Source organism: Schistocerca serialis, chromosome 3, assembly GCF_023864345.2.
Source record: "Schistocerca serialis cubense isolate TAMUIC-IGC-003099 chromosome 3, iqSchSeri2.2, whole genome shotgun sequence".
Classification (NCBI taxonomy): domain Eukaryota; kingdom Metazoa; phylum Arthropoda; class Insecta; order Orthoptera; family Acrididae; genus Schistocerca; species Schistocerca serialis.
The window spans coordinates 954,222,827-954,237,991 of NC_064640.1; the positions used below are offsets into that span (position 1 = coordinate 954,222,827).

The following is a 15,165-nucleotide window of genomic DNA, read 5'->3' on the forward strand; positions in this document are numbered from 1 at the left end:
GGAAATTGCCGCCCACACTGTAATCCTCGGAGCATAATGTTGTCGTTCATGAAGCACTTGTGGGTTTTCAGTGGCCCAAAAGCGTACATTTTGTTTGTTAACCACACCATCTAAATGAAAATGCGCCTCGTCTGAAAACCAAACGTTGTTGAGAGTTTCTTCCCTATCCTCCGCCCACTGAGCAAACAGTAGTCTCTGCTGCTTGTGTTCTTCAGTGAGCTTCTGTGCACAGGTCATCTTGTATGGGTACATACGGAGGTCACTTTGAAGAATGCGTTGAACGGAGCGTCTGGGTATTCCCAGTTGCACTGCTGCCTTTCTACACGATTTCCCGAGACTTCTCTGTACAGCAACTCGTACCGGTTCAATATTCTCCGGCGAACAAACAGGCTTAGGCCGAGGTCGCTTCGCTTCCAATACTGTTCCTTCCTGTACAAATTTATCGTACAACCTATGGATGGTCTTCTTGCAAGGGACCCATCGTGTGTTAAACTGTTGTCGAAAACGCCTCTGAGTCACAACAAGGCTTTTCGTTTCATGAAAAAGTAACACAATTGCCGATCGTTGCTGTGTCGTCAGTCTTCCATTGTCAGCCATTGCTGCTTACTACTCTTCTAGCGGCAGTATCGTGAATTACACGTCATTTCGTAACTCACTTGTTTTTCAAAGTTCTGCTGGTACTGCCGTAGAGATCCCAGCGGGATATCTAATGTGCGTCGTAAATTGTGAAAGAAACAATTGGTAACACACTTCGTACGCCACCCTGTAGGTATGATAATTATTTATTTTCTAATTTGTCTCGTAATTTTTTGCAGTGATGAAGTGAGCAGTATAATTCCGTGATATCAGAATACCTCCTTAATTTTTTGGATACAAATAAGTTTTGTGCAAAAAGAGATACATTATTTTCTGATTCTCCTGACAAGTGTAACAACTGACATTTAGAACGTTTGGCGTTTTCACTCCTCATACGGCTATAAGAACACGAGTATCTCAAATGTACGTCTTCTGTTACAGGTTAACCCGAACAAAGGAAGCTTGACAGAGTCCTAGTTGCTGTTGTGTGCCCGCACCACCATATAATCACGGCGTCCTAGCTGCGAGCTTGGACGCCATTTGCTTATGTACTATATTAGCTCGACGCACGCTACGTTAGTCAGAGCACACTGGTCGCCGTGGAGCCCAGTAAATTTTGTAACGGGAAGTAACGTGTGGTGTGTATGTGCCAACCGCTCTTTGGAATGATCCTTAGCAGAAGCCGAAACGAGCCAGGGGTGTTGTCACACTGTATGAGCTTGCTGTCTGCTGGGAGCAGAGCCCGTTGTGAGAACTGACGAATTGAATGTTCGCTGTCGAAAATATTCTTTTATTTTGTACATGACACAGTGTAAACAGCTATGTAGAACAGTTTTGATTTGACAATGCACAAATGTAAATAGATTGCTAAAGCAATATTGACATAAAACGAGATTCTTCGTAACAATTCTGAAATATCAACAAAGGCATAAAGGACAACAGAAAGGCTAGAATCTGGCAACAGCGGAGAAGGGGCTACGGCTGGCTGTTAGCTGCCCTGCACGCCTCCTTGAGACGGAGGCCGTGTATGTTGATGAAGCCGTCGGCGTGCGACGGGTCGAAACCTCCGTGCTCGTCCATCGACGCCAGCCGCTGGTTGTACAGCCCCACCGGAGACCAGCGCGCCACCACCGACACTGCAACATTTCAGTATCTGCAACACATCTGCACTTCTAGAAGTCTACTACATCTATACAAAATGTTCACGGTCGATCGATGGACAAAGACGGTGGCTTGCGGCATGGCAACAGATGATGCCATCTTTAACTTTGGCTACAACGATGGTTTCGTATACACAGGATGGTCCATTGATCGTGACCGGGCCAAATATCTCACGAAATAAACGTCAAACGAAAAAACTATAAAGAACGAAACTGCTCTAGCTTGAAGGGGTAAACCAGATGGTGCTATGGTTGGCCAGCTAGATGGCGCTACCATAGGTCAAACGGATATCAACTGCGTTTTTTTTTTTTAATAGGAACCCCCATTTTTATTACATATTCGTGTAGTACGTAAAGAAATATGAATGTTTTAGTTGGAACACTTTTTCGCTTTGTTATAGATGGCGATGTAATAGTCACAAACATATGGCTCACAATTTTAGACGAACAGTTGGTAACAGGTAGGTTTTTTAAATTAAAATACAGAACGTAGGTACGTTTGTACATTTTATTTTGGTTGTTCCAATGTGTTACACGTACCTTTGTGAACTTATCATTTCTGAGAACGCATGCTGTTACAGCGTGGTTACCTGTAAATACCACATTAATGCAATAAATGCTCAAAATGATGTCCGTCGACCTCAATGCATTTGGCAATACGTGTAATGACATTCCTCTCAACAGCGAGTAGTTCGCCTTCCGTAATGTTCGCACATGCATTGACAATGCGTTGACGCATGTTGTCAGGCGTTGTCAGTGGATCACCATAGCATATATCCTTCAACTTTCCCCATAGAAAGAAATCCGGGGACGTCAGATCCGGTGAACGTGTGGGCCATGGTATGGTGCTTCGACGACCAATCCACCTGTCATGAATTATACTATCCAATACCGCTTCAACCGCACGCGAGCTATGTGCCGGACATCCATCATGTTGGAAGTACATAGCCATTCTGTCATGCAATGAAACATCTTGTAGTAACATCGGTAAAACATTACGTAGGAAATCAGCATACATTGCACCATTTAGATTGTCATCGATAAAATGGGGGCCAATTATCCTTCCCCCATAATGCCGCACCATACATTAACCCGCCAAGGTTGCTGATGTTCCACTTGTCGCTGCCATTGTGGATTTCTAGTTGCCCAATAGTGCATATTATGCCGGTTTACGTTACCGATGTTGGTGAATGACGCTTCGTCGCTAAATAGAACGCGTGCAAAAAATCTGTCATCGTCCTGTAATTTCTCTTGTGCCCAGTGGTAGAACTGTACACGACGTTCAAAGTCGTCGCCATGCAATTCCTGGTACACAGAAATATGGTACGGGTGCAATTGATGTTGATGTAGCATTCTGAACACCGTCGTTTTTGAGATTCCCGATTCTCGCGCAATTTGTCTGCTACTGATGTGCGGATTAGTCGCGACAGCAGCTAAAACACCTACTTGGGCATCATCATTTGTTGCAGGTCGTGGTTGACGTTTCACATGTGGCTGAACACTTCCTGTTTCACTAAATAACGTAACTATCCGGCGAACGGTCCGGACACTTGGATGATGTCGTCCAGGATACCGGGCAGCATACATAGCACACGCCCGTTGGGCATTTTAATCACAATAGCCATACATCAACACGATATCGACTTTTTCGCTATTGGTGAATGGTCCATTTTAACAAGGGGAATGTATCACGAAGCAAATACCGTCCGCACTGGCGGAATGTTACGTGACACCACGTACTTATACGTTTCTGACTATTAAAGCGCCATCTATCACATCTATCACAAAGCGAAAAAAGTGGTCCAACTAAAACATTCATATTTCTTTACGTACTACACGAATATGTAATGAAAAATGGGGGTTCCTATTTTAAAAAACGCAGTTGATATCCGTTTGACCTATAGCAGCGCCATCTAGCGGGCCAACCATAGCGCCATCTGGTTTCCCCCTTCAAGCTAGACGAGTTTCGTTCTTTGTAGTTTTTTCGTTTGATGTTTATTTCGTGAGATATTTGGTCCGGTCACTATCAATGGACCACCCTGTATGTAGCTTACCGGACAGTGCGATTAGACCCAGCGGTGTAGATACGGGTCTGTCAGCGGGAAGCGTGTCCGGGCACCGTTTCCGTGGAGACACAGTTTTGCGACAGGCGAAAACATACAAGGAATAGCAAAGGAAAAGACGAAGGGGCTGGGTCAGGTAGGATGGGAAAGAACTACAAGAAGGAGAGGAAGAAGAACAAAGTGATAATAATAATGAAAAAGAAAACACAGGGTGAATAAAAGAGGAGGAAAAAGAAGAAGAAGGGAATGGATTGGAGTGCACTGAAACGAGGAGTAGAGGTGTATCTCTTTTGGGAATCATGAGGAGAGTAGGACTGGACAAGGAAACGAAAGCGTTAACTGTGTATTTTGCATTTGTTTTTATTGTTTGTGACGACTTTGCATTGATCGTCATTGAAATAATGAAATAGGAATCGCGCGATACTCTTGTGGACAATGTCACTTTGTACTGGCGTTGTTCCATGTTTTGAACTATACAACAGTGAAAAGAATTATTGAAACATGTAGCTTTTACTTAATTATAAAGCGGTGCTAATCTCAATGAAGGAATAAATTATCTAAGCAAGATGAAACAAAAAGATAGGGAGATGCCGGTGGGGCCGGAAGGGGGAGGGGGAGGGGGGGGGGAAGGAAGGCATCTCTGTGGAAAGCGCTTTTTTATGATGAGCAGCTTCCGTTTCTACAGATTACTGGTACTCTTCACCCATTTCTACGTAAGAGAATTTGTTGAGGCTAAAGTAGCCCCTTGCTTACAAATGGTAGACAACACCGGACCAAATATTATACGGAATATACAGTAACAGTTCTTTTCTTTAAGATGTGCCGTTACAAGACATAGCGCCGACTGGAGTGTGCAGAAGATAGTCACTCAACAACTCAAGGAGAAAGTGGACTGCGGCATGCAGTACTAATTAACTTCGGGCTTGGTGAAAATTTCCCGCTAAAAAAAATATTTATACACATACAGGGTGTTACAAAAAGGTACGGTTAAACTTTCAGGAAACATTCCTCACACACAAAGGAAGGAAATATGTTATGTGGACATGTGTCCGGAAACGCTTATTTTCCATGTTAGAGCTCATTTTATTACTTCTCTTCAAATCACATTAATCATGGAATGGAAACACACAGCAACAGAACGTACCAGCGTGACGTCAAACACTTTGTTACAGGAAATGTTCAAAATGTCCTCCGTTAGCGAGGGTACATGCATCCACCCTCCGTCGCATGGAATCCCTGATGCGCTGATGCAGCCCTGGAGAATGGCGTATTGTATCACAGCCGTCCACAATACGAGCACGAAGAGTCTCTACATTTGGTACCGGGGTTGCGTAGACAAGAGCTTTCACATGTTCCCATAAATGAAAGTCAAGAGGGTTGAGGTCAGGAGAGCGTGGAGGCCATGGAATTGGTCCGCCTCTACCAATCCATCGGTCACCGAATCTGTTGTTGAGAAGCGTACGAACACTTCGACTGAAATGTGCAGGAGCTCCATCGTGCATGAACCACATGTTGTGTCGTACTTGTAAAGACACATGTTCTAGCAGCACAGGTAGAGTATCCCGTATGAAATCATGGCGGTGAATCGAGGAAGTACAGTACATACTGACGAAACTAAAATGAGCTCTAACATGGAAATTAAGCGTTTCCGGACACATGCCCACATAACATACTTTCTTTATTTGTGTGTGAGGAATGTTTCCTGAAAGTTTGGCCGTACCTTTTTGTAACACCCTGTATACGTGATCTTCGTAACTCTCGTTACTGTTAATGCTTATTTCACAATGCTTTTGCCAGTAATCTGCCTGTAATAATTTGAAGTATTGAATATTAAATTGTTTCAGTGTCCATCATATGTGGCAGAAACTTCGTGTATTTCTGTTAGAAAAAGAAATAAAATCTGACAAAAAACGCCCAAAAAGTGCTCGTATACGTTTCTGTTTAGGATGCAGTGTCCGATCAGTGTGGCCTTTCCAGGTAAGCTACTCGTTATTAGTTTAAGTCAGCTCAAATTTTGGCAGTATACACAGGTAGAAATCATTTTGCAGGAGGTTGCATCACGAGCGCATGCTGAACACCTTGACTTCCGACGATCCTGACTTAAGGGATAAGGACTTCTTATTATTGGGATACATTATGAGTATTGCATACGAAACCGCTAGAAGCAATCTATAAATTTCCCTACTGTATCTTTCGTTACTTTGCAGACCATCATGCGTAAATATTGCATACTTCATGACAGGAAGGTAGGCTATGCTATAACTTACCATCAACGTTGAGGTCTAAAGAGACAGATCACGGGTTGAGATGGCGAAACGGATTGGTCGTAGCCTTACTGAATGAACTATCCAGAATTTGCCTGAATTAATTTAGGAGAATTCGTCAAACAAAATGAAACTGGCCATACGTGTATTTGACCCATGCAACCTGAACACATATCTTGCGTAATAACACACTAATACAGCACACAGAATAACAATAAACATTGTGTATCGTCGACACTTCACAGTTATGTTTGCTCCGAATATTTGCTGTAAATGTGAAAGGTGCTGAAGTTTCATGCCTACATTAGCAAATGTTCATGTTTTCTTGAGATTAGAAGAGAGCAAATATTCCTTCTTACTAGGGCTATCCGTCGCTCTTTTCATCATTGTAAAAAGGTTCACACAATAGCGTCTGCGTCCCTCCTTACGGGAACCCGGAACCTAAAAATGATGAAATTTTGGGTTTTCAGTTTATTGTGAAATAAAATAGCACAGATCTTCCTCTTTAAAATGACATATTAATCTTACCTGTAGCTCAACTCCAAGTATTGAAAATATTATTTTCATTAATGTGCTGTAGAGGGCAAATTGTGACATTGAATTTCCATAGATACATGTTCACTGAAAACATCGCTTTTCAAAACTCGCGGTCTTTCCAAAGACTTTACATTATGTTGGAAACACGATTTGATAGGCAATTGTTTTGTCTGCATATTGTAGTCTTTGGATACTGTTGTTTACATTGAGCATTTGGTGGTTATTGCACGATTTGTGTTGTATTTCTATTGCGTAACTGGAATTTATCAAATATGCCTCGATTTAGTAACAGAGTTTACAAGAGGAAGAAGCCTCCTCCGAGGTACACTAGTGGAACTGTGACAATTTCTCCGACCTTGGGAAATGATTCTGAAAATAGTGAGGTTATTCATGGAGTGAAATCCTGTCTCTAGCACAAGCAAGAAGTTGCATGGATCAACTGAATAATGTAATTTGGACCAGAATCGCAAAAAATGTGTTTGTGGAAATTCATACTCTTCATTTTGGAGTATATGATGCCATTGCTACGTACAACAAATGTAACATTATAAAGTGCAATGTGCTGAAGAAGTTGGATGTGATGCCCGGAAAGTACATGGTGAGTGCAATGATGTCGATAGACAATCAGGGGAAACGGGATGCTGAAAGGAAAGAAAAGGAGTGTGAGACGCAAGCCAGACAAAGAATGAAAGGTGTGAAAAGAAGGCTAGATGGGGGGATGTCTAGTGACAGTGAAAACCGCTCTTATGGTGCTGGACTCCACTAAAATGTCAGTGAAACTTTGAAACTCGTTTTCCACAAGTTTACTTTTTTGCCATATAAGGAACATTTTCTGCTAAACTATTAAAGACTTAAAATTTTCAAGGAATATGAACAGTGCCAATATACACATTGTATCATAACCTTTTTGTGATAAATAATTGATAACAGATTTTATTTCAAAGACACTATGCCAAAAAATGTGTCAATTATTTTCAGTGACAAAATAATTAATATCTTCCCAAAAAACACCAATAAATTAAAATCCATATGGTACATGGTATTAAATATATGTAATATTATACTGTAAAAGTTTAATGATTCTGGTGTTAATAGTTCATAAGAAAATGTTCCTTACATTTAACATTGCAGGTATAGGACGTTCCGGGTCCCCTTAAGGATGTTTAACCCCACACACGCTGCTGTATCCACTGTAGCTTTGCAGTACGATTTCACCATAATAAAATACACTGATAGAAAATGTGGTGTCACCACCAGACACCACACTTGCTAGGTGGTAGCTTTAAATCGGCCGGGGTCCATTAGTACATGTCGGACCCGCGTGTCGCCACTGTCAGTGATCGCAGACCGAGCGCCACCACACGGCAGGTCTCGAGAGACTTACTAGCACTCGCCCCAGTTGTACGGACGACTTAGCTAGCGATGCAACACTGACGAAGCCTCGCTTATTTGCAGAGAAGATAGTTAGAATAGCCTTCAGCTAAGTCAATGGCTACGACCTAGCAAGGCGCCATTAGCATTATATTGCATGTATCTAAAGAGTCTAACTTGTATCGTCAAGAGCGATATACAAATGATGGATTAAAGTTAAGTATTCCAGCAGCTACGTACTTTTCTTTATAGCATTCATTAAGTATCCTGTTTCAGACCTCACGCCATCCTGCGTGAGCTTATAGCGTGCATTTCGGCTTCCTCAAACAACACGGTGTTGGCACTTCTGCCGACACTTCAGAAAAAATCACAACACCAAACCAAGAATTAATGTAGAGTAATGAAGTCTCGGGAATACATTTGTCTACGCAATATTTTTCAGTGATTAACATTGCAAGATAACGGCGTAACCACCGGAATGTCGAATGCAAGCATTCGAAAGTGCAGTCATTGTGTTGTACAGGTGCCGGATGTCAGTTTGTGGGATGGCGTTCCATACCTGTTACACTAGGTCGGGAAATACAAGGACGGTTAATACTGTTTGTGGATGATACTTGAGTTGTCGTCTAGGTCGAGTGTATCTAGAACGCAGACAGGTCGGTTGCAGGCCCTGAAATGGCCTCCTCCTGACCAACATGCGGCCATCACTGGCACCGAGGTAGAAACAGTTTTCACCAGAAAACACAACAGACCTCAATCCTGCCCTCCAATGAGCTCTCGCTTGATAGCACTGTAGTCGCAAATGTCGGTGCTTTGGGGTCAGTGGGATGCACACTACAGGCGTCTGGCTCGGAGCTGTCCTTGAGGTAACCGACTCGTAACAGTTGGTTGTGTTAATGTGGTGCCAGCTACTGCTCAGATTGCTGCTGCAGATCAGTACGATGCGCCAGAGCCATACGCCGAACGTGATGGTCTTCCTTCTCAGTAGTACCACGTGGCCGGCCGAAGCCTGGTCTTCTTGCGACCGAACATTCTTGAGACCCCCGCTGCCAGCAATAATGTATAGTGGCTACATTCGTGTCAAGTCTTTCTGCAATATCGAGCAGCGAACATCCAGCTTCTCGTAGCCCTATTACACAACCTCGTTGAAATTAAGTGAGGTGTCCATAATGACGTCCTAATCGGCTTAAAGCCATTCTTGACTAACATTAACTCACCATGTCCAATCTCAAAGGTAACTAAAGCTCACGACCAGTACAGTGGGTATTTAAAGCAAACCTGATTTGCATCCACATAATGTGCTACTGTTGTTGTAGTTGTTGTTGTGGTCTTCAGTCCTGAGACTGGTTTGATGCAGCTCTCCATGCTACTCTATCCTGTGCAAGTCTCTTCATTTCCCAGTACCTACTGCAACCAACATCCTTCTGAATCTGCTTAGTGTATTCATCCCTTGGTCTCCCTCTACGATTTTTACCCTCCACGCTGCCCTCCAGTACTAAATTGGTGATCCCTTGATACCTCAGAACATGTCCTACCAACCGATCCGTTCTTCTAGTCAAGTTGTGCCACAAACTCCTCTTCTCCCCAATTATTTTCAATACCTCCTCATTAGTTATCTGATCTACCCATCTAATCTTCAGCATTCTTCTGTAGCACCACATTTCGAAAGCTTCTATTCTCTTCTTGTCCAAAGTATTTATCGTCCATGTTTCACTTCCATACATTGCTACGCTCCATACAAATACTTTCAGAAACGAATTCATGACACTTAAATCTATACTCGATGTTAACAAATTTGTCTTCTTTAGAAACGCTTTCCTTGCCATTGTCAGTCTACATTTTATATCCTCTCTCATTCGACCATCATCAGTTATTTTGCTCCCCAAAGAGCAAAACTCCTTTACTACTTTAAGTGTCTCATTTCCTAATCTAATCCCCTCAGCATCACCCAATTTAATTCGACTACATTCCATTATCCTCGTTTTACTTTTGTTGATGTTCATCTTATATCCTCCTTTCAAGACACTATCCATTCCGTTCAACTGCTCTTCCAAGTCCTTTGCTGTCTCTGACAGAATTACAATGTCATCGGCGAACCTCAAAGTTTTTATTTCTTCTCCATGGATTTTAAAACAAACTCCGAACTTTTCTTTTGTTTCCTTCATTGCTTGCTCAATATAGAGATTGAATAACATCGGGGATAGGCTACGACCCTGTCTCACTCCCTTCTCGACCACTGCTTCGATTTCATGTCCCTTGATTCTTATAACTGCCATCTGGTTTTTGTACAATTTGTAAATAGCCTTTCGCTTCATGTATTTGACCCCTGCCACTGTCAGAATTTGAAAGAGAGTATTCCAGTCAACATTGTCGAAAGCTTTCTCTAAGTCTACAAATGCTAGAAACGTAGGTTTGCCTTTTCTTAATCTAGCTTCTAAGATAAGTCGTAGGGTCAGTATTGCCTCACGTGTTCCAATATTTCTACGGAATCCAAACTGATCTTCCCCGAGGTCGGCTTCTACCGGTTTTTCCATTCGTCTGTAAAGAATTCGCATTAGTATTTTGCAGCTGTGACTTATTAAACTGATAGTTCGATAATTTTCACATCTGTCAACACCTGCTTTCTTTGGGATTGGAGTTATTGTATTCTTCTTGAAGTCGGAGGGTATTTTGCCTGTCTCATAGATCTTGCTCACCAGATGGTAGAGTTTTGTCAGGACTGGCTCTCCAAAAGCTGTCAGTAGTTCTAATGAAATGTTGTCTACTCCTGGGACCTTGTTTCGACTTAGATCTTTCAGTGCTCCGTCAGACTCTTCACGCAGTATCATATCTCCCATTTCATCTTCATCTAAATCCTCTTCCCTTTCTATAACATTGCCTCAAGTACATAGCCCTTGTATGGTCCCTCTATATACTCCTTCCACCTTCCTGCTTTCCCTTCTTTGCTTAGAACTGGGTTTCCATCTGAGCTCTTGATATTCATGCAAGTGGTTCTCTTTTCTCCAAAGGTCTCTTTAATTTTCCTGTAGGCAGTATCTATCTTACCCCTCGTGAGATAAGCCTCTACATCCTTACATTTGTCCTCTAGCCATCCCTGCTTAGCCATTTTGCACTTCCCGTCGATCTCATTTTTGAGACGTTTGTATTCCTTTTTGCCTGCTTCATTTATTGCATTTTTATATTTTCTCCTTTCATCAATTAAATTCAATATTTCTTCTTTTACCCAAGGATTTCTACTAGCTCTCGTCTTTTTACCTACTTGGTCCTCTGCTGGCTTCACTACTTCATCCCTCAAAGCTACCCATTCTTCTTCTACTGTATTTCTTTCCCCCATTTGTGACAATTGTTCCCTTATGCTCTCCCTGAAACTCCGTACAACCTCTGGTTCTTTCAGTTTATCCAGGTCCCATCTTCTGAAATTCCCACCTTTTTACAGTTTCTTCAGTTTTAATCTACAGTTCATAACCAATAGATTGTGGTCAGAGTGCACATCTGCCCCTGGAAATGTCTTACAATTTAAAACCCAGTTCCTAAATCTCTGTCTTACCATTATATAATCTATCTGAAACCTTTTAGTATCTCCAGGATTCTTACATGTATACAACCTTCTTTTATGATTCTTGAACCAAGTGTTAGCTATGATTAAGTTGTGCTGTGTGCAAAATTCTACCAGGCGGCTTCCTCTTTCATTTCTTCCCCCCAATCCATATTCACCTACTATGTTTCCTTCTCCCCCTTTTCCTACTGCCGAATTCCAGTCACCCATGACTATTAAATTTTCGTCTCCCTTCACTATCTGAATAATTTCTTTTATTTCATCATACATTTCTTCAATTTTTTCGTCATCTGCAGAGCTAGTTGGCATATAAACTTGTACTACTGTAGTAGGCGTGGGCTTTGTGTCTATCTTGGCGTCCGCAACTAGTGGTCGTGCGGTAGCGTTCTCGCTTCCCACGCCCGGGTTCCCGGGTTCGATTCCCGGCGGGGTCAGGGATTTTCTCTGCCTCGTGATGACTGGGTGTTGTGTGCTGTCCTTAGGTTAGTCAGGTTTAAGTAATTCTAAGTCCTAGGGGACTGATGACCATAGATGTTAAGTCCCATAGAGCCACTTGAACCATTTGAATCTATCTTGGCCACAATAATGCGTTCACTATTCTGTTTGTAGTAGCTTACCCGCACTCCTATTTTATTATTCATTATTAAACCTACTCTTGCATTACCCCTATTTGATTTTATATTTATAACGCTGAATTCGCCTGACCAAAAGTCTTGTTCCTCCTGCCACCGAACTTCACTAATTCCCACTATATCTAACTTTATCCTATCCATTTCCCTTCTTAAATTTTCTAATCTACCTGCCCGATTAAGGGATCTGACATTCCACGCTCCGATCCGTAGAACGCCAGTTTTCTTTCTCCTGATAACGACATCCTCTTGAGTAGTCCCCGCCCGGAGATCCGAATGGGGGACTATTTTACCTCCGGAATATTTTACCCAAGAGGACGCCATCATCATTTAACCATACAGTAAAGCTGCATGCCCTCGGGAGAAATTACGGCTGTAGTTTCCCCTTGCTTTCAGCCGTTCGCAGTAACAGCACAGCAAGGCCGCTACTAGCGCCTAGCGCCTGCGAATTTTCGTTTATGTCGCACAACTGGTTCTCGGTGCTGCAATTTTTGTTTCGCCAGTGTGTTTACAGTAAGTCCTAGGTGGGACTGACCGTTGCTAACGAACGTCACAGAACGTGCTAAGAATAGTCACACATATACAGTAAGTTTTGGATTTCAGACTTTGCTGTAGATTTTACCAAAACACTTCCAGGTTTAAGCTCTTGCTCAGACAGTTCCGCATATGTTTTCCACTGTGCTTCACTTAACAGTCGACAATCAACACGCGCTGTTTTCTCGTAAACACCATTCCGTGTTGCATTCAACTGATCATTAATCACATCTACTCCTCTCATTCATTCAGACGTAACGGCACAGCGAAGTACTCGGAGCAGAGCGCGTGGGAACTGTGAATGGGCACACATTTGACAGCAACTGGTGCATCGAAATCATGCTTCCCAGTTTTTTCTGCGACGGGCTGTTCTCCTGTCCATTAACAAGGTAAAATTCCGTGTCAGTCTTACAATATTTTCCGAGCCAATTTTATTTTGTCCACGCTGTATACATTTCTGTGGCGATGTGGTTTAGTTTATCCTCTTGTAATCAAGAAACTATCTGGTCCAATGTGCAGAACTGACGATACAATGTGTAGTACGCTTGAAATGGAGTAGTTAGTTTCAGCTTTCCTCAGCTGTGCGAGATGTAAAAATGTGTCCTTATTTGTGCATACCTGAACCCTTGAAGAGCTCCACCTGCACCCATCCTGTGACATTTCTTTGCGATGCAGTTATGCACTCGCGAACAAAGTTACATTCCGGGCTGTACCAGAAACCTGAAACGACGAAAATCAAGCAATCAGTTTAAGTCCCCATCTGTATATGGCAATACATCATAAAATAAGACGGATTATCTTTAGATTTGTAATTCAGGTAACCTAAAAAGCTACAGTTAAATCAAGCAAAGAGTTTGTTTCTTACCGTTGTAAACATAATCTGACATCTTGTCTTTGAGAAAAGTTTTAACTCTAAGGACCTCGCGATCCATGCAGAAAGTCTCCAGGTCCAGATGGGCGTCATGCAGAATTTTACCAGCGGGCGTCTCGTATACACCGCGTGACTGGAGACAAAAAATATTGCGTCGTTACACTTCACTGTACTAGAATTTTGAGAGCAGTTTTAGGCAGGAATAGAAATGTATTAAAAAGCACAGGCGCAGCGATATGTAGTAAACAGACGTTCCACAAACCATGCGAGAAAGACTGGCAGGTTTCTGCAAGAACCATTTTTCTGATGCGATATAGATACTCAGAGGTTTGCGTCCACATCAGTTCATCCAAGGATTAACTCTAAAAATGCAAAGTTTCTTTCTGTATGAAGGTGGTATCTCCTGCAATCAGTCTGACATCGTCAGGACAGTTCCTTCGAAAACTTCACTGCAGATTTTCTGCTTCATCCTCAGCCTATTCGAAAAAAGTAAGGAAGATTAGGATTTAACATCCCACAGATCACGCAGTCTAAGAGTGGAATACACGCTTAGACTACACAAGGGTTCAAAATGGCTCTGAGCACTATGCGACTTAACTTCTGAGGTCATCAGTCGTCTAGAACTTAGAACTAATTAAACCTAACTAACCTAAGGACATCACACACATCCATGCCCCAGGCAGGATTCGAATCTGCGACCGTAGCGGACGCTCGGTTCCAGACTGTAGCGCCCAGAACCGCACGGCCACTCTGGCCGGCTACACAAGGGTGAAAAAGAAATTGGCTATTACTGTTTTAAAGAAACCAAACCGAAATTCACTTCTAACTATTTAGGGAAACCATTCTATACCTAAATTTGGATTGCCCGACGTGTATTAATAGACTGTTCTTCCTGAGTGCGAGTCCAGTGCCTTAGCCACTGCATCACCCCACTCACAAGTCCAACCCGAGCTTGTTCTTCGTCTCTGATGCCCTAGTCGTTGGGAAGACATTGAAGTCTAATCTTCCTTCCATTTTTAGCAGTTAATTAAGTTAACTAAAATGAGAGTACTGAAAGAATTTCAGGAAGGCCACCTGCTAGCCGTAACTAACAGAATACGTCGATCGTTCAACGACAAGGGCAGTGTGAATGGCCACAAATATGTTTGAGTTGTAAAAAGTGTATTAAAATCTTTACTGACGAACCTCTGAGGAAAGACGGCCGTTCATTTCCTGAGAACATGCTTAAAAAGCTTAAAGAAGCATCTTTCAGTTAAGAAACTACAAATATTTCCCAGCTCGAAAAATACGTATCATCTAGAGATCGGGCAGAGAGACTCAGTTAACTAACTGCTCGTACAGAGAAGCAGTTACATTTCCCACACTATATTCTGTGAATGGAACGGGATAAAACCTTAATATATGAAACAATGAAACGCTCCCTCCGTCACACCCTTAACAGTCTTTACAGAGAAAGGATTTTGATCTAAAACACAAAAAAAGTTGTCACATCCATCACATGCTTCATTTTTTAACACCCTGCAAACTCAGATGCATGATTTGGGTTGGTTGGGTTGTTTGGGGCAGGAGACGAAACAGCGAGGTCATCGGTCTCATCGGATTAG

The 15,165-nt window shown here is 42.4% G+C and overlaps 1 protein-coding gene across 1 annotated transcript in view; it reads right to left on the reverse strand.

The window, feature by feature from the left end:
* Window positions 1–1,345: 1,345 nt before the first annotated feature.
* The window catches only part of LOC126471401 (argininosuccinate synthase), a 210,465-nt gene continuing 196,645 nt past the window's right edge, over window positions 1,346–15,165 (reverse strand). The window contains exons 8-10 of the mRNA XM_050099526.1: window positions 13,556–13,694; window positions 13,309–13,410; window positions 1,346–1,712 (exon numbers count right to left, since the gene is read on the reverse strand). Coding sequence (XP_049955483.1) covers window positions 1,552–1,712; window positions 13,309–13,410; window positions 13,556–13,694 — 402 coding nt within the window. The 3' untranslated portion in view covers window positions 1,346–1,551. The remainder of the gene's footprint in view (window positions 1,713–13,308; window positions 13,411–13,555; window positions 13,695–15,165) is intronic.